This window comes from Silurus aristotelis, assembly GCF_946808225.1.
Source record: "Silurus aristotelis genome assembly, chromosome: 23".
Lineage (NCBI taxonomy): Eukaryota > Metazoa > Chordata > Actinopteri > Siluriformes > Siluridae > Silurus > Silurus aristotelis.
The window spans coordinates 15514186-15534534 of record NC_139596.1 but is presented as its reverse complement, the minus strand read 5'-3'; the positions used below and the strand labels follow the sequence as shown (position 1 = coordinate 15534534).

General features: G+C 37.2%; 1 protein-coding gene across 7 annotated transcripts in view; it reads right to left on the bottom strand.

Annotated features, from left to right (window-relative positions):
• aifm3 (AIF family member 3) overlaps positions 1-20349 on the bottom strand; it is a 39159-nt gene that overhangs the window by 17626 nt on the left and 1184 nt on the right. For 2 of the 7 annotated variants that reach the window (XM_083527384.1, XM_083527385.1), the window contains exons 3-4: positions 3673-3895; positions 993-1203 (exon numbers count right to left, since the gene is read on the bottom strand). In XM_083527384.1, coding sequence (XP_083383510.1) covers positions 993-1203; positions 3673-3703 — 242 coding nt within the window. In that variant the 5' untranslated portion in view covers positions 3704-3895. The other 5 variants (XM_083527383.1, XM_083527382.1, XM_083527381.1 and 2 more) reach the window with 4 other exon arrangements.

Below are 20349 nucleotides of genomic sequence, written 5' to 3'. Positions count from 1 at the left end.
ACACATTATTACAGAAATACTACAGCACTTTCTATCTAGTATTTATACATTAACTCCATTTAATAATTTGATATTATTTATAAATGTATATTTAGTAGTAAAATTATTTATTTTTATTTTTATATTTGTGCTGTTTTGTGTATATTCATTATATAACCAAATATCCATAATGGAGTTCTAATGTATTTTAAGTTTTGTGGACAAAAGGTTTGGGAACTATACTGTACTGACGTATTGGGACACCTGATTTTCCCAGCAATATATGGTTCTACCACAAACCTTTACCACAGAGTTGGAGGCACACACTTGTAAAGGATGTCTCTTTCCTTCACTTTGACTAGGAGACCCAAATCAATTCCATCATTACAGTGCACCTGTGCACAAAGCCAGCACTACAAAGATCTGCTTTACATGGGTTGGAGTGAAAGATCTTCTGCATTAAAGCTCTGATCTCAACCCTATTGAACACCTTTGAGATGGATGTAAACGCTGACCACACTCCAGGCCTCCTCACCTACATCAGTACCTGACTTTCATAACACTCCTGTGGCTGAATGAACACAAATCATGCACACTCCAAACCCAAAGCATTTTAATAATTCAATAAAAATGATCACCATTTTGTTTAATTACTCCGAAATCACAATAAGAACAAACCCTAAGGTTGTTTCAGAAATAGCTTGAAATTATTCAGATGTATTGAAAAAACCTCTAGTGGAAATCTTTTCGATTTTAACAACAAGGGAACTTAGTTCTTGATTGTGGACATCACACCTACGCTACAGATGCAGATTGTTTTTAAATCCCTGGCTTATTCCTTTAACAGAGGTAAAACAACGCCATAAATCATTCCTACACTGATACACGCTGGTGTTTACATCAAGCATGTTTTGTCACACTCCACACATGTACCCTGATCCCCTAACACTTCGCACAGAACCAAAAAATTTACACACAACACAGGAAACATAGGAAGTGTAAACAGTACTTACTGTCCGTTCTCCAGGTCTTTGACGTGACACACGGTGGCCTCAATATAGTCTCTGTGTTTGTGCGAGAGACGCGGTGCAGACGAGTCTTCATCCGAGCAGTGACCCAGAGAACCGTTCGGACGGCACTCTGAGAACGGACTAGCCTTACCGTTTGGAGACATCAGTTCTGCTTCCTTCTCCTTGTCCAGGAGAGTGAGTTCAACTTTGACCTCTACTGCCAAGGCATCACAAATACAAAAGCCAATTAGAGTTGTGAAATATGACACGCTTTCTGATTCCATTGAAAATGTTCTGTGTGAGTAGGTATGGAGGTATAGAGAGTGTTTATCGATGTTTGAGATGTAAGTGATAACTAGTTTTTGCAGCTATTAAGCATAAACAGAATGAAAAAAAAAACACAGTTAACTGTCAAATGATTTTATGGTTTGACAGGTAACTGTGTAGTTTTCATTCTGTTTATCACTTTGTCCAAGCAAATATATGAATGTACAGATGTTATTTTATTTTCACTGAAAAATCCTTTCTTGGCATCCAGACAGTTTGTTTCTCTAATTATTCAGTTTAGTTCAGGCAGCTTTTCTGTGCCTCTTGTAAAACTTGCCAAAGGTGGTCTTCACTAGTTGGAAATTTCTTTCTAACCTTGTGATCCAGTTCATCCCAGAGCAGTTCAATAGGATTTGGGTGTGGTGTCTGGGCAGGTTGTTTCATTATAGATAGCCGACTGTTTGCTCTCTAAATAACGCTCACAGAGCTTGGGCGTAAGCTTTAGGTCATTGTCTTGTTGTATGGTGACGTTGTTTTCAGTTAGCAAACGGAATTGCATGGTGTTGAAAGATGGTATGGTTGCCATGTTGGTTCCTTTCACCAAGAATAAATCTCCAAGCTTCCCTGCTCCAAAACAACCCCAGCCTGAAAAGCTTTCACCTTCATGTTTGGCTGTGAGGGTGAGGCAACCTGCTAACATCTGTCCTGTTCTCCATCTTCCATAAGGTTTTTTTTTTTTGAGCCGAAAAAGTACAATTTGGACTAATTCACTGTTGTGGTTTTTTTTTTTTTGTCTAATACCAAGTTTGTTGTGTAGAAACAAAAAAACCCATGCATGTCTCAAAAACTATAAAGTTTTAGGTGTTTCCAAACTTTCAACAGCCACTCCATATTGGTTATATTCCTATAAACATTATGAGGCATCACCTTACACAAATCCTTCTTACGAAAAGCAAGATGATTGTGTAACATAGTTCCACCACAGCCAGTACAGAACCTGCTTTTCTCTCTCAGTGGCTGGAAAAATGTGCCGAGAAACCCAAGTCTTACACTTTAATCTCTGGGAGAATTCTGACCCGCTGAGCGAAGCTTAATTAAAGTCAATGGAAAATCATAAGAGACGACATAAGAGTCAGCGGTGGAGAAGAAAGAATGCTTTATAATTAGTGACACTGTGGCAACAGAACGAGACCCGACTCTTCAGTTATTAGAGTGTGTTTGTAGTTGGTTTAAATGCACTTTACATGCAACTCCATGGTTTTACTTCCTAATGCTGCATTCAACAATCTTAACTGTTTAAATACTAAATATGGTTTTCCCCAGAGTTCTAAGTAAAGATTGGTGGCACACAGTTTTCTAATTGTTATCTATTAACCAAGACAATGCAATGTCCTTTGTCTAAAAGACTTTCCTGTAGTGGAAATGTTACTTGAACTGGATACTCCTTTCCAAAATCAACATTCTTTCATTTGCTATCAGACTTAGGTTACAAGGAGCATCCTTTGTAAAAAAAAAAAAAAAAAAAAAGGCTCTTTATAAGCTTTGACAATTGAAATTCTGTTTGTATGTGAAAACCTTGAAACCTGCGACTGGACAAAAAACACCTTCCGACCAATTAGATTTGAGAATTAAGCAGCACTGTGGTATAATGAGGTAATCGTAATCGTTTCTCATCTAATCTTTACCTCAGACGACGTCACATTGTTCAGGGATGTCCCTCAGACTTGCTGATGTGGTTTAGGAAAGTGTGATGTGTTACATATTCTTTAAGAAGATCTTGTTTTCATTTTATACGAGGGTGAAATTTCACCAGAAATCTGTAAGTGATTGCTATTAATTACACCATTTCTACGAAGTGGTTGCTTCACAAGCTTTCTAGCTCCAGAGACAAACGCTTTACTCCTGATACACCTCATTTGGCCCTGGTGCCAAATCCAAGACCTTTTTTGAACAACAAACAGCTTTTCACTGAAATATATAGATTGTTTTCTCGCACGTTAAAAGGCACACAGCGCCGTAGCGTAGGTTCACTCGGTTTGATCTTGCCATTTTCTGAAAGAAAAAATCCTACGCCTACACTCTGGGAAAAAATGTAAGCCTATTGAGAGATGAAACCATCTTTTTTGCCCTTCAGCAACTCAAGATGTAAGAAAGCCAACAGCGCTACATTGTGAAACATTCAAACACTTGCCACTCATATTTCTGTTTAATCCCTACGAAACACAGAGAGCAATTGAGAGCATTAAAATTCCTGTGGTCCCGAAAGAAAGCCATGCCACACAGGGGGTTGGGGCGGCGGGGGCAGGTTAGACTGACCTAAACAAGTGCCAATTATTACAGGATTTGAGGGTGTAGGCAGGTGGGGGTGTACCGATAAGAGCGTATGTGTATGTGTGAGTGAATAAATGTGTGAGACCTGGTTTGGGTTTGGAGAGGCATCCTCCCATGGTGGGCCTGCGGTGAAGCCAGGAGTCCCAGTGATAGGGAAGCCCAGGGAGGGAGCGGGGGGGCTGGGCAGGATCACACGCTTACAGTGGGCCACAGGGAGTGGAAATGGAGGTGGACACAGCGCTGCAGCAGGGAATTGTGGGCCTGCTTGGCCCATTCAGCCATATCACAGCTCAGCCACTGCACATAGCCTGAGAAGGGAGGAACAACGTGGTTAGAAAAAGTTGAAAAAGTCAAGACATGATATAACCATTAATCATAATAGTTATGGTTTATTACAGCTGGGCTACTAGGATGTATGTTGTTTTTTAATGTGTTGAGTTTCATATTTAGGATTAGATTTTAAACCGTCTTTAAAACAGGATGAATGTGTTTTAATTTACTTCTATAATCTTCTGATTTAAACATGTGCTCATATCTACAATCTTTTATTTTATGCATTGTTTCGTTATTTAATACCAAAGCGCTGTTAGATTCTCGAATCAGAAGTATGGAATTTTAGAGAATCTCTGTAACGTGACATCTAGATTATAGTGGCTGATTAAAAAATTTTTTTTTGCTGTTATATGTGTATAACCACACAAGCTACATTCAATGCAACCATAAACGGTTAAAAAGAACATTTTGCCATACAGGAATGAAATAATTGTTGGCAAATTACTGTGGAATGGCATTTTCTTGAAAAAAACGGCATTTCATATTTTTTATTTTTTTTTTATCTCGTTTCAAATTTAATCCCTATTTACTGCTATAATAGCCTCCACTCTTTTGGGAAGATGTTCCGCTAGATTTTGGAGCATGCTTGAGGAGATTTGGGCTCATTCAGGCACCAGGGGTTTTAGTAAAGTCCCCTACAGATATTGGTGAGGTGAGGAGGCCTGGGATGCAGTCAGTATTCCAATTCATCCCAAAGGTGTTGAATAGGGATGAGATCAGAGCTCTATGATCCACTGAGGTTCTATAGGCCACTGAGGATCTTCCATTTCAATCAATGTAAAGTATATCTTCACGGAGCTGGATTTGTGAACAGGGGAATTGTCATGATGGAACACATTTGGGTCTCGTAGTTCAAGTGAAGGAAAAATTTAATGTTACCAAATCCTACAGCATCCTATTCAACTGTGTGCCTCCAACCTTAGAAAATCAGGTGTCCCAATACTATTGTTAATATGGTGTAAATTTTTTAGCACGTTGTTTATTTTTGTAATTGGGTAGAATTTTAATTAGACGAAAAAGTTTAGATGAATTTTGTGTAATCTGAGATTTCATTAGATGCGTTTGGGTACGATTTGTTAGAAATGAAACATGTATGAGAGCCAAAATGAAAAGTAGGACAATGAAGCTCATGTTGAACGAGTTGCATCACTCTGCTACAAATAAAAAAATACTGCAGTATGATTTGATGACAGGAAAATAGATCTCCTATACTCCTATACAGCTCTGTATGCCTAAATTGCACAATACGCTGCAGTTACAGCAGAATGAAGAATCACACAGCAAAACCGGGGCTGTTGTTAATCAAACTGCAGATTAGCGTAATTAGTGTAAGAGAACAAGACGATCCTGGGATTGCAAATAGGTTGTAGAAATGCCATGAGAGAACAACTGGGGTAATAATTCAGCAAGGTTCCATCTATGTTTTTTTGCCAGAGCTTAAACCAAGGAGATTATTATTTATTGAACGTATCAACAAGTATCGTCAAAGTTTCAAGCGAGGGTCGGCGCATAGGCAGACAACATTAAATTAGAGCAATCCACAATGAAGGGGTAAAGGTGATGACTCTATACAGAATGAAAGGTTTGACAGCATAGTAAGACATAGACCGAACAGGGAACACGTAGACAATGAGCTGACATAGAACAGGTGAACACAGTCAGATAACAAACCAATGGCAAGATTAAAACAGAAAAAGCATGGCGTGGAGCGATATTTTCAATGCAGCAAATTTCATATGTCAGGTCTACGGAGGACTCAAATTTCCAGCTGCCCACATGGCCTACAGATTTTCATTCATTGAAAACCAGGGATAGTAGGATTTAACAATTCATTACCGGTAATTAAAAAAAAAGTGTGCATCAGATACAAGTTTGCATTTGTATCTTGATACATTGTTTAACATGTTTGCAACCATTAAAAAAAAAAGGTTTATTCATATATAATTATTAGTAGATGCACTATACTTTAGAAAGTGACCAATATTTTTTATATGTAAATAGATTTCTCCTCACAGAACTGTTTCACAAGCGCATTCTCTCAGCACCAGACCGAAGTCACATAGAATCTGGCAGATTTATATAAATAAACATAGCAGACATAGAGCTACATCTTCCTGAAGACAGAAATATTTTGTAAATTAGTACTCTTTTAAAGGAAACGGAAAGGCGGGAGCTAATTGTGAGTTCTGGTTTCTGATTGGCTGTCATGGACGGGGCGTTTTGCGGAAGTGCTCGCAGAACGTCTGGTTTCGTTTAATATTTTTTATTTCTTTTAGAAGTCAGAAGGCACTTAAGTAAATTAATGATTTGCTGTCTGTCTGAAGCAAAGAAATAAAAGTGGACTGTCAGTACTATATTGAAATGCCTAGCACCATATTTTTTTTAATTGCATCGCATTGCATTTGTGTCAAATCAAATCATAATCAGATCACACTGCTTCACAATAATGCTGAATCGCATCGTATTTGTAGCTGCATCATATATATCTTAAATGTATCGTATAATTAGCTAAGCATCCATATGTGAATGACATCAACCTCATTTATGGAGATGCACGTTTCCATGTATTTGTATTACTCTCAGTCTAAAAGCCTTGCTATCTATGTTTGCCTTTCTGGTTTTGTTCGTTTCTTTTGTTTATGGTTTTATGACTTTGGATTATCCTGTATGTACTGTTTGCTAATCACCTGACTCTAACTGATTTGAATTTTGACATTTGGATTATGTTTTGTGTTTGTTCCCAAAACTGCGTGGCATGGATGCTGAACGAGGGAAATTCATGGCATAGCAACACTGCAAAATAGTATGCTAACACTTCAGTACCTCAATACCTTTACATGAAAAAGTCTATTGTATTATGTGTTAGAACTGAACTTAGTGGGTGTAGTGGTACTTATTAATAAAAACTGAAATCGAATATGACAAGGATTCAAGGATGACAAATATCTGTGTGGCCACTTGGAAAGAAAAATAATGAAAATCAGGTAGTAATAAATATGGAGAGTAATTAATATTGGTGAAATCAGTGGAAGTAATAACCTGTTCCCCTGTGACTTAAATATTCTCTTCCTCTTTTTTTTTTTTTTTTTTTTTTTTGATGAGAAAAATGAGAAAATGGAAAATCTCTGAAATGCATTTGGGGGAAATGAGGGGGCACTTATTTATTTTGCTAAATTAGCAAATACCTATTTAAAGTTCCTCCCTTTGATAATCCTGTGGAAGAAATACTTCTATGACCTCTTCCAAGATGACCTGACTTTACTAACACCCTTATAGCTGAATTTCACACAAATCTCCATAAACAAACTCTGAAATCTGGTGGAACATCTCCCCAGAAGAGTGGAGGTTATTATTACAGCACATAGTGGCTAAATATGGAATAGGGTCTTTAATCTTAAGGTCACACATCTTAAGGTCAGGCCTGAATGCAATTTTTTTCACTTGTTGGTGCAACTAGCATTCCACATGTGCAACAAAAGGATTAACATGGTTCAAATTCGCTCTGGTGTCTGAACTCCCATTGGTAGTTGCTGCACCAAATGGATCCATATTTGCATAAACTTTCGCTGGACACGTCTACATCTAGTTGGGGTTTTATTTATGTGTCTCGTCTGTATAAAAACCCTTCATGGCAATTGATATCAAATTACATGAACGATTCTAAATAACTGGTATAATTTTTGGTGTTGACAGATATTTGTCAACATTTTCTGACCTCATGACTTTGTAATGACAAGGTCTCACATCCATGGCAAGTATGTAAGTGTTACATATATATTAAAACACAATGAGGTTCTTCCCGTTGTTCCACTTGCCAGCTATACATTTATTTGATTTTATTAAAGAAAGACACGCATTTATGTTTACATCAAATGTTGTTGTTTTGTTCATAAAACAAGTTGTTTTCTTTCTTCTTGCTTTATAGCAGCTATAAACAGTTGTTCCTGCTATTGAAAATGATCCATAGGTGAGAAAAGAAATACAGATTTCCCCAAGCAAACCTTGCCTTTAAATATGTATTACTGAAAACAAGCTTAAAGAGTGAGGCTTCAATTACAGTGGACAACGCCCTTTCCTGTCAAGTAGACTCTCCTGAAAACTTCTGTGTATAGAGAAGAAAAATGTGTGTCATAGAAGCTGACATGAGGGACAAAAACAAGACGTGCCTGGGGTACGTTACGTCGCTCAAGATCAGTTCAATCCGTTCTATGAGTTAATATAACAGAAAAACTCCAAAACCAGCTCCAGGAAGATATGCTTGACATTGTTTGGCGTGGAAGATCTCCTGCTGTAGAGCTCTGACTTCAACCCAACTGAACATGATGAATGTGAACACTGACTGAACCCCAGGCCTTGTCACCTCACCTACATCAATACCTGACTTTACTGATACCCTTGTATGAATGAAATCTCACAAAAATCTCCACAAGCACACGTCAAAATCTTCCCTGGAGAGTGGAGGATATTATAACAGCTAATGAGCACAATTGTATCACAAATTTTATCCATGTATTGTAAATTCTGCAGTTTCTTTACATCTGGAAATGTAGTTGCATGCAGTTTCTAATTTCCTTTAGTAAACTGAGAGTCACATGTTGCACATTTGATTAAAAGAGTTAAATAAAACAGTAATGACTGAGATGTTCTGATAGATAGATAGATAGATAGATAGATAGATAGATAGATAGATAGATAGATAGATAGATAGATAGATAGATAGATAGATAGATAGATAGATAGATAGATAGATAGATAGTGTCTTGCAAAAATGTTTTTTTGTTGGTTTGTATGTGTAATGACTCACGTAGTAACCAAGATGATAAACCATCATAGTATAATAGACCCGTCTACACGTTATCTGCTCTCCATAAAACACACACAGGTCCAGCAATTATCGAGAGCACATGCATAGCTTTTAAATGTTAAAACCACGTTTCGGGGGGTTCTGCCTTAGAGGACCACTTGATATTCACATCACACCCAAAGGTCCTGGAAATGGTGAGTGGAAAGAACAATAGTGCTCCTTAACGAGGCACAGTAGAGCACACAGGAGCGGAAACAAGCCCACAGCTAAAGTTTGGAGGCATCTAAAAATCTAATGCTGTCTATGAATAAAAAAATAAAATAAATACAATAATAATAATAATAATAATAATAATAATAATACTGTGTAATACAAAATATAGTAAAAGTGGTTTTGTGGAATATACATTTTTTGACTTCTTTGTTTGTTTTTAAAAATTTGTTTCTATCTTTATTAATGGTTATCTGTGGAAAGAGATCATTTGCATATTCTAACAAATCCTTGGCGGGGTTGCCAAACCTGAGCGTCTGCTGTAGAGCGCTAAAAGAAGTCCCAGAGCCCAGTTGAGGCAAAACTGTGAGTCTGTTCATGCATCATCACCGTCATTGCACCGCAGTACTGTACACGATTTAATTAATATTTTAATATAAAACTCATATATACTGTGTGTAAATATATATAAAACCTATGCAAAATTTATACGGTGCTAAAAGGTTTATCTAATATTTAGTTTCTGTATCTTTAAAAAACATGATAAATGCTGCACACTTTAAACCTTTATTTAAAACTTTAATTTTTGGTACAGATTTTTCCCTCCCCTTCTATTCAATGAAACATCTATTATTGTGGTAAATAAAAGTACAAACTTTATTGTACATCGCAGGTTTATTTTAAATGCAGTAATGTTTGCTGGTAGTTTGCTAACAAACACTACCATGTTTTATCTACACCTGTATTTATTTTTGGATTTGTAAAACTGGGTGTAAATTGGATTCTAAACCAGAAGGATTTTTTTGGTGTTGTGTTTTTGAATGAAATATAAACTGTACCGGGGGAGTGGTGGCTCCAGCGGTTAAGGCGCTGGGTTGCCGATCGGAAGGTCTGGGGTTCAAGCCCTGGTATCGCCAAGCTGCCACTCTTGGGCCCTTGAGCAAGGCCCTTAACCCTCTATGCTCCGGGGGTCCCTTACGAGGGAAATATCAAGGTCCGTGACGTCGGAGTGACGTGGGGCCGCCGTCCCGTGGGCTCACCACCTGCAGGAGGGACCGTAAGGGACGGTGCTGTGAGGATTGGGCAGCAGTCGAAGGCGGGGGCCTGCTTAGACTGCTGCCCCCGCGACCCGAAATACGGATAAGCGGGAGTGAATGAATGATATAAACTGTACCACTTTGCACCACAGAGTCAGTATATTTTGTCCCTGACATTTCCTCATCCTCAGACACATCACTCTTCTCAATATTTGGCTGCAAGTAATTATTTTTGTATTTTTGCCATAATGTTGTGTAATGATTGTAGTTGGGTCCCAAAACACAAACACAGTACTGGTATAATTGCAGTATGCCTGACCAGGCAGGTACTAAGGAGTCTCTTTAAATGCCTGGTGTGAGTTCATCTTACAGCTTTTCTCAGTTGCTTTGGAGCATTTTTTCAAATCATCCTTAATATTTGCAAACCAGTAAACTTTCTTGCAAAAGCCTGAACTTTTCTCAAAATCCTTGGTTCGTCTCTCAAAAGTAAGGATTTGTGTCAATGAACATCTCATTCCCATCAGAATGGCAAGTCCTTTTGTCATTGTTCGCAAACAAGATCGTCAAAATGTTTCAGTACTTCTTGATATAAACTACAGTTTGGATTACAATGATCGAAAAAATGCACAAGGCTGAATTTCTTCTGTATTGCATTTATGAATTTTAACAGCACAAATTCATTTATTCACACTTTTTACTGTACTGTATTAGTGTCTGTTCATTTCCTGGTGGTTAAACAATTTTCAGAAATTCTGTGTTTTGCCAATTGAAGGTTCACGAGATTCACGTCTGACCTGTTTTACAGTTTTTCTTAGTTGTTTTGGAGCATTTGGGATCATCCTTAATATTTGCAAAACAAAATTATTATAACACTTGTACAAACAGAACAATACACTGGATTTCTTGCAAAAGCCTGAACTCTTCTCAAAATCCTTAGTTTATCTTTTAAAAGCAAGTATTTGTGTCAATGAACTTGATATATATTACGGTTTGGATTAGAATGATTTAAAATGCACAACATTTTCATTTCTTTGGTTTGGCATCTATGAATTTCAGCAGCACAAATTCATTTATTTGATAGCATATTTAATTTATATTGATTGACACTTTTACACTTTTTACTGTACTGTACAAGTGTTTGTTCATTTCTTAGTCGTTCATCCACTTTCAGAATGTATAATTCTGTGTTTTGCTCTGTCTGTATACACTCTCCAATTGTAGGGTCACAAGATTCACCTTTGACCTGTTATAGAGAACTAGTTGATTATTGGTTAAGCTGATGCTGTAAACTCTCCCTTATTAGTGACAGTCAAGAATTATCTGCACAATTCATCAATTCAAGTCAAATTTACAAATAAAAGTTTAATAGAAATTATAGATGACAGATGATGGCAACTGGTTTGGCAACTGATGCTGTGATGTTTTGGGGGTTAGAACTATTTAGGTAAAACCAGTATAATATATTTTGATCAACATGAACATAAAAATGATATACCAAAAGCATTCGCAGTTCAATCAAAGCAACGAGAATCGCTCTTATGGTGTGCACGAGTGACTGAATAATGTGGAGGTTAAACAAGTAGTTTTGAGAACTTCATTTCTGATCTGAGAAACGCTCCAAAGCAACTGATACAAATTTTAATATACATAGTCTTCATATCTAAATCATTTGGCTTGTATCTACTAATCTATCTAATAATATGTGTAATTGTATTTATATAACAATAACCACAGTAATAATATACAGTATATAATATTTGGTTACATGGCTACTTGTTACAAAAATGTATCATAGTTTTTAACACATAGTGGCCAATCCATCTGCATGCAACCTCAACCTCATTTGTAGGTTAAGGAGATTTTTTCTGATTTCAGAGAATGTGACTCAGATCTCGTTGGCTTGCTCACCAGGAGGCCCTGCCCACAAACAGGGTTAATAACGTTTATCAGCAACATTACGTCAGCCGTACTAACTGCACGTTTGCCGTTGTGTTGGAATGTACTGGAGATATGTGATCAGTGCCAGCGACGAACTCGATCACCCGCATTGTTATCGTTAACCTCAGCTTGACATTTCCGGACTTTACATCAGATTAAAAGAATCTAATTATATTACACTGATATTATAGCCATCATCATCAAGTCATTTTAAAGTGTTCAGATCAGCATTAAACCTCTTTGAATGTAGATTGCAATGCTAAATTACAAAACGTTTTTGTAATGTTGGAGCTCTGCTACAAGCAAACAGCTCTACAAAAACGAAATGCCAATGGTGTGTGAATACTAATACTAACTCTGCTAGTTCTTTATAAAATATATATATATTTTTCTATGCTTTTTAAGCTGACTCTTTTGCTACAAAGCTTTAGTTTGAAGTGTGAAACAATCTACAATGTGACAGATACAGTATATTAGTGAGAATGAGCCCTAATACTATTAGTGTGGCAGAAATTAGCATTAGATTGCATTGTCAAACTTATGAAGCTAGCTAAAGTTTGAGAGATTGGGAATAAAGCTGTTGTTTGGTTAGCCTTTTTAGCTAGTTACTAATACTTAGTTTGTGTCATGAGAGAGAGATAGTAACCAACGTCTGAAAGATTAGAAATTGAGCTACTATTATTTAACTTTATTTTATCTAATGTTGCTCCTTAATGAATGAGAAACTGATTGACCCTTACAAACTAAAATCAGTGTATGGTTTAAGCTGGATGTTGTCTTACTGTATATACTTTATCTTCACAAAGGGCAAAAAAGTTAGTGGTAGTTAACTCTGTAGCACGACACTCAAGATCAACACTCCAAACCATGTAAACTGTATCTTCATTAAGCCGGCTTTGTGAACAGGTTTGGGTCTCCTAGATCAAATGAAGAACCACATATAGCTGGAAAAGACAGGTGTCCCACTATTTTTGTGCTTTGAGAAACTGGTTCTGAATCTCCTCACTCCGGCCTACCACCTACACTGGACCCAAACCAGTTTGCCTATCACCCGAACAGGTCGAAAGAGGATGCCGTTTCCATGGCTCTTCATTCAGCCCTCACCCACCTGGATAAAAACAACACCTAGATCAGAATGCAGTTCTGTACTGAACGTTGAACAGCCCCTGTACTTCTTGAGGAGTTATAAAAAAGCTTATCTGCCCCCTGAGATTCTAACAAACTTTTACTGCTGCATCATTGAGAGCATCCTGACCAACTCAATCATTGTATGGTACAGAGGCTCCACTGTGTGTGAACACAAAGCCCTGCAAAGGCCATTAAACACTTTCACCACAGAAGATGTCTGCATAGAGCTCACAACATCATCAAGGACTTCTCACATCCCAGTCACAAACTGTTAAACCTCCTTCCATCAAGAAGGCAATATAGGAACATATGCACCAGAACCAGCTGGTTCAGGGCCAGATTTTTTCCATCCAATATCACCCTACAATGATCTAACAGTGTAATATAAACACTGTATAACACTGTATAACTTCTGTACGGTTGTACACAGTGTACATATTGCATATTGTAAATGTAAATACCCGTTACTCTCTACACATATTGTGCCTTATATACAGTGAGGAAAATAAGTATTTGAACACCCTGCTATTTTGCAAGTTCTCCCACTTAGAAATCATGGAGGGGTCTGAAATTGTCATCGTAGGTGCATGTCCACTGTGAGAGACATAATCTAAAAAAAAAATATTCAGAAATCACAATATATTTTTTAATATATTTTTTAACTATTTATTTCTATGATACAGCTGCAAATAAGTATTTGAACACCTGTCTATCAGCTAGAATTCTGACCCTCAAAGACCTGTTAGTCTGCTTTTAAAATGTCCACCTCCATTACATTTATTATCCTAAATTAGATGCACCTGGTTGAGGTCGTTAGCTGCATAAAGACACCTGTCCACCCCATACAATCAGTAAGAATCCAACTACTAACATGGCCAAGACCAAAGAGCTGTCCAAAGACACTAGAGACAAAATTGTACACGTCCACAAGGCTGGAAAGGGCTACGGGGAAATTGCCAAGCAGCTTGGTGAAAAAAGGTCCACTGTTGGAGCAATCATTAGAAAATGGAAGAAGCTAAACATGACTGTCAATCTCCCTCGGACTGGGGCTCCATGCAAGATCTCACCTCGTGGGGTCTCAATGATCCTAAGGAAGGTGAGAAATCAGCCCAGAACTACACGGGAGGAGCTGGTCAATGACCTGAAAAGAGCTGGGACCACCGTTTCCAAGGTTACTGTTGGTAATACACTAAGACGTCATGGTTTGAAATCATGCATGGCACGGAAGGTTCCCCTGCTTAAACCAGCACATGTCCAGGCACGTCTTAAGTTTGCCAGTGACCATTTGGATGATCCAGAGGAGTCATGGGAGAAAGTCATGTGGTCAGATGAGACCAAAATAGAACTTTTGGGTCATAATTCCACTAAACGTGTTTGGAGGAAGAAGAATGATGAGTACCATCCCAAGAACACCATCTCTACTGTGAAGCATGGGGGTAGTAGCATCATGCTTTTGGGGGTGTTTTTCTGCACATGGTACAGGGCGACTGCACTGTATTAAGGAGAAGATGACCGGGGCCATGTATTGCGAGTCTTCCAACATGACAATGACCCGAAGCACACAGCCAGGATAACCAAGGAGTGGCTCTGTAAAAAGCATATCAAGGTTCTGGTGTGTCCTAGCCAGTCTCCAGACCTAAACCCAATAGAGAATCTTTGAAAGGGAGCTCAAACTCCGTGTTTCTCAGCGACAGGCCAGAAATCTGACTGATCTAGAGAAGATCTGTGTGGAGGAGTGGGCCATAATCCCTCCTGCAGTGTGTGCAAACCTGGTGAAAAACTACAGGAAACGTTTGACCTCTGTAATTGCAAACAAAGACTACTGTACCAAATATTAACATTGACTTTCTCAGGTGTTCAAATACTTATTTGCAGCTGTATCATACAAATAAATAGTTTAAAAATCATACATTGTGATTTCTGGAATTTTTTTTTTTACAGTATGTCTCTCACAGTGGACATGCACCTACGATGACAATTTCAGACCCCTCCATGATTTCTAAGTGGGAGAACTTGCAAAATAGCAGGGTGTTCAAATACTTATTTTCCTCACTGTACATCTGCACTACTATTTCACATATATGTGTATACATAGTCTACTCAGCTTTTGCACATTTTTTCAATGCCTTACCCTTTATAATTATTTACTGGAACTTTTGCAACCGTGTCTGCACATTTCTCTGCCACACACAAACACACACACACACACACACACACACACACACACACACACACACACACACACACACACACACACAATCATATATATATATATATATATACATATACATATATATACTGTATATATGATACCTACATACCTACCTACATCTCTCTTATGAAAATCTGTTAAAAAAGTATTTTTTTCTATTATTCAGTCATTTTAAAACTTAATAACTTGTTATTCCAAATGATTATCTTATCTTTTATTCCTGTTTTTGTGAATATTTTACATACTTCAATCTATACATAAAGTTAAATGGCACATATTCTGACCTATTAATTTATATGTCCAAATCATGAGATATGAATTTATAACAATGATATTATATCTTGATATAATGAGGTATGTTGAAACAATAAGATATTTAGTTGATATTAAATTGAAGTTCAGATATTAAGTTAGAATAATGACTTATATTTAGTCTAAAGCCATATGAAATAATACATTAATTCGAAAAAACTACCTCAGTATATTTCTAATAATATTTAATAATAAAAAATTGCCTGTTCTCTCACTTAGTCATTATTGTATACTTGGGTGCATGTTTTCTTTCCATTCCATGTTTTGGTTATTTTTTCAGTTGTTTGTTTTGGTCAAAGCATACACAGTTGCATATTTTTTAATCCAGTGCAAATGGTTTTTATAGCAAAAAAAATTAAGTTCAAGCCTTTTAAGTTGCTTCACTTTTAAAGGACTTTGTGAGTAATAAAGAGATTCCTACTAAACTAAATTGGTTAAGGCTAGTAGTTTGAATGATGAAGCTTCACAGTAAATGGATGAGAACTGAGATCCAGACCAGATCATGCAGAGATTTTGAGTAAATTTTTTAATGTACATTAAAACCCAAGACCTTTTCTGGGCTTCAACCAGCTGTCTTTTCTCTTATATAGCTATACAATGTCTTTTACGATAGAACCCAAGCCATCATTTAAAGCATCCTAAAGCACAAACACCAAAAAATACAAGTATCACCACTGTTATGTTCTGATTCTTTTAGCCTGCACCTAAACTCCTTCCTTCCTCATTAGCATCAAGGAACTTTAAACTTTTCCCAGAGTTATCTTTTGAACTAGTCCTGACGTACTCACGTTTTCCAACCCTGTGTATACGTGGTGTTCGTTAATCAGCTGGAGTGGATTGACTCAAGAGTTCAAAGTGCTTCCCTAGGTCCTTGGTACATAAAAGATTCGGATGAAAGCTGCAAGAAATGGTGTCACCATGTATCAGTCCAGACGTTGCATGTATCAGTCCCAAAGCTGCAGTCGTCTGGGTCATCTTTCTGGGTAAGGGGTAAGATATGGTGGAAATTTTCCAGAACCTTGTTTTGAGGAGCTCAGTCAGTTGCGTGGTTCCCCTATGCCTTCGGGCCGAGTGTCAAAATGACGTGTTGATCATTGGCACTTCACCCGTACCCTTTGGTTCAGGTACAAATGGTCTCCTTTTAATCACTAGCTCTGTTTTTGAGATTTAAAGATACTTACAACAAAGGCTTTTCTTAAGATCGCATCTTCACTGCTTGCAAAACATGGAGCAGAGATAGGGGTTGAGTTACGGAATACCTGGCGTGCGTGTTTACCCCACAGAAACCACTGACTTCCATGACCTTTTACACTGTACACGGCTCTGTACCATCTTCATGTCAAAGACATTACGTAGAGTACTCTAAACAGAACGTCAGCATTCAAGAATCTGTAAGAACAGTAATCTTCCAGGCACTAATGCCATTAACACTGATAGTGACAATTTACTGCTGGCAGTTTATTAACGCCGTATTGATCTTTGAATGGCGGCTTCCTTTGACCTACTCTTCAGATGCTGTACGAATGATAGTATAATGATGGAGTGCAATCATTTAACAAGGGAAAACCATGGATTTAAGCACTTTTGTTGTAACATCTGTCTGACCTGAAGTTACTACAACTGACTAGAGTCCACCTTGTCAAGGTTTAGGCAATCTTGTGAAGATCTATGAACGTGTATTGACTTATTGCACAACTTGGTCTCGTGTAATGATTACATGCTATATCAAATGTTCTGCTGAAACAGATAACTGTACATGTCTATAAATATGTTGAACTAGCCTTTATATCATGCATAAATATATACAAATATATTTAGTTTTATGTTATGATAATAGACTACAAGCATGTTTAGTTCTTGATGTGGTGACTTTTACATTTTCTTTTTGGGAAATTCTTTATTTTTAGTGCAGCAGCATAAACAACAATACTTGTTCCAAAAACAGGGATAGTTACATCATTCTTATCTGCCATACATTTTTTCCCTTTTTTTCTATTCTTGGATATTTACATAATACAAACAAATGAAAAATAAATCAATAATAATATAATTTGAATTTAAAGAAATCAATTAATTCAATTAATAAAAAATAATAATAATTACTTGGGGGCCATCAGATTATATAATTGATTTTATAATTGAACTCCTTAATAAAAGTTGTTAATTCTCTGTATATAGTAGAGACTGGTGGAAAAAGCATTGAAGCACTAATTTTCAATATGCAATAGGGGAGAAGTTCATAAGAACATTTTCAAGCTTAAAAAAACAAGCTACATTTGTTCTATACTTCCACAAAGTCTGGGCAATTTTGTCTTACATATCCACTTAGTCCAGATTTTACGTAGGGAGAAAATAATGTTTACTATTACATAGATGTCGTCTACAATATGCATTCAATCTTGTATTGTGGGGGGGTTCAGCAAGGAACCAGTGCCTTAACTAAATTTTCTGGCTGCAATATCTTGTGTATTGTCAGGAAAGTCTTCAGGGCAAAGAACCTTTCAATTTCTTAGTAGCTCTACGTTCGTACGAAATTGAGAAGACACGACAACATGATATACAGCAGCCATTGGAAACTCCAAGTGTGCATGTCCAGTGTGGTGACAAAGTTGAGAAAATTGTAGGTTTATGAAAATGTTGAGTGATTTTGGGACTAGTAATGGAAGTGAAGGCAGTGGATCTTTCTCCTGATTTTTCAAAAGTTAATGCTACAGTAGTTCACTGATATAAGTTGCTAAGGCAACCAGTTGTGGGAATTCCTACTGGTGAATTTATAATACAGTGACTGGTGAGAAGCTGGTGAGAAGCTGGTGAGATGGTAAATGTAGCTATAGATTATAAGTGATCTAGAAGTGATAAGAAGTTAAATGATGTTTCTTTGCTAGTGGCAGTTGGCAAGTTGCTGTATTATAAAAGGAATAAATAGCATGTGCTGTTATATAGAAGAATAATTAGCTTCCATTGGAACCCAACACACCACACCATTGGTTGGTTCATATATTTTAGCTACATGTTTTGTTCCTTACATATTGGATACCTTTACCCTTATTTAGTGTGTTTCACAGGTAGTACAGGGAAGTGGTAGCTCGGTGCTTAAGGCTCTGGGTTACTGATCGGACAGTAAAAGATTTAAATTTTTCCATATCTTCAAGCTGCCACTCTTGGGGCCCTTAAGCAAGGCCCTTAACCCTTTGTGTTCCAGGGACACTGTATCATGGCTATGGCTATGTATCAAAGGGTCTATGTTGAAATATTGAGGTTTATTTTTATTGGAAAAAGTCCCATGTAGAACTCTAAAGAAGCTGTACAAAGTACGTGTAAAGTTTTTTTTTAGGCTTGTATCTGTTATTGAAATTATATTTGATTAAATGATTAATGTTTTTTTTAACCCTAAATGTAAGTATTTCTCATGATTTACTTGTTTTAGGATTTTAAGTACAGGTAGTCCCCGACGATGAAGATGCGTTCCGATGACCTCATCGTAACTTGAAAATATTGTATTGTGACAGAATGGTGATCAGTATGGAGTAGTATGCTGTAATATCTTAATAATTTAACAAACTACAGTACCAATCTCTATAAACTATACAGTATATATGTATGTCGCAGCGGGTGCGTAGACGAGTGTCAGTTAACGAGTGGAGGGCGGAGCTTATGCTGCTATGTTTGCCTCTATGCAAAACGTAACATATGAAACCATCGTACCACGGGGACTATCTGTAGTATGCTGTTAGGCAGCTAAGCACCCTTAATCATACAAAGAACCCCTGAACCTTTTTATTTTTGGTAGGATAACAGATGTTATCAAGAATACATCAAAACCATAGACTTCGAGACATTTTTTGTCTGGAAAACCATTAAAGGAGGAGTCACAATCAAGACCACCATTGCATGTCTAAGATTGAGTCTGGATCTAAAGGGGGTTACGTCTAAATGTAAGGCGAGATGAAAATCATCAAATTTTTCTCAAGGTGAAACCTTTTCACTCAAACTAGTTGGCTTCATTCATACATTGCTCTAATGTTTGGACTTATTTTCCACAAGAAAGCCCAACACTGAGAAGAGTCCAAACGGCAAACAAGCCAACACAGAAAACATCCCGACCAGATTCAAGTTCTACTGCCCAAGCATTTCACAGAATGATGGACCACTAACTAGTTTGAAGAACGAGAATCTATCAGACGTTATGATTATGGTTATGATTAACAGGATCTTCTCTGAGGAGCACATGGAGGAGTTGTGTGTGATGGAAATGTGTTGTGCAAAAAGACAGATATAGATTTGAATATAGGAATTCAGCAACCTGGAAAATGTGAATTCATTCAAAACATTACTTGTATCTGCTGACAAACACAAGCAAAAAACACTCAATATTATTTTCAGCGTTTTTTTTTCTTCTTCTAGATAAAACTTCATTGAGCATCTGGTCAATTTATATTTGATCATTTTCGACCATTAAATTCAGACTTTTTTTCCAGATAAAAAAGGATGTTTTCCTCAGCCCAATTGTGTAGCACCATATATGATTGATCATTCTGGAGAACCTAAAATTCTCCTCTAGACCCCTACATGAGAGAGTCTGCTTCTAGACCAGGGTTTCCCTTTTCTTTTTTTAATAAATGTTTACACAGATTGCCGTATAGAGCTTATAAGCACTGCTCCCGAGTGAGGAGTTTAGCAGTAAATGAGTTTACACGCATGTGTTCCTGCACGTCAGTGCGGCTGATTAAAGGGCACTGGAGTTCAGAGCTGATCTTGTTGTGGAATTCGGAGTTTAAGCTGTGCTGT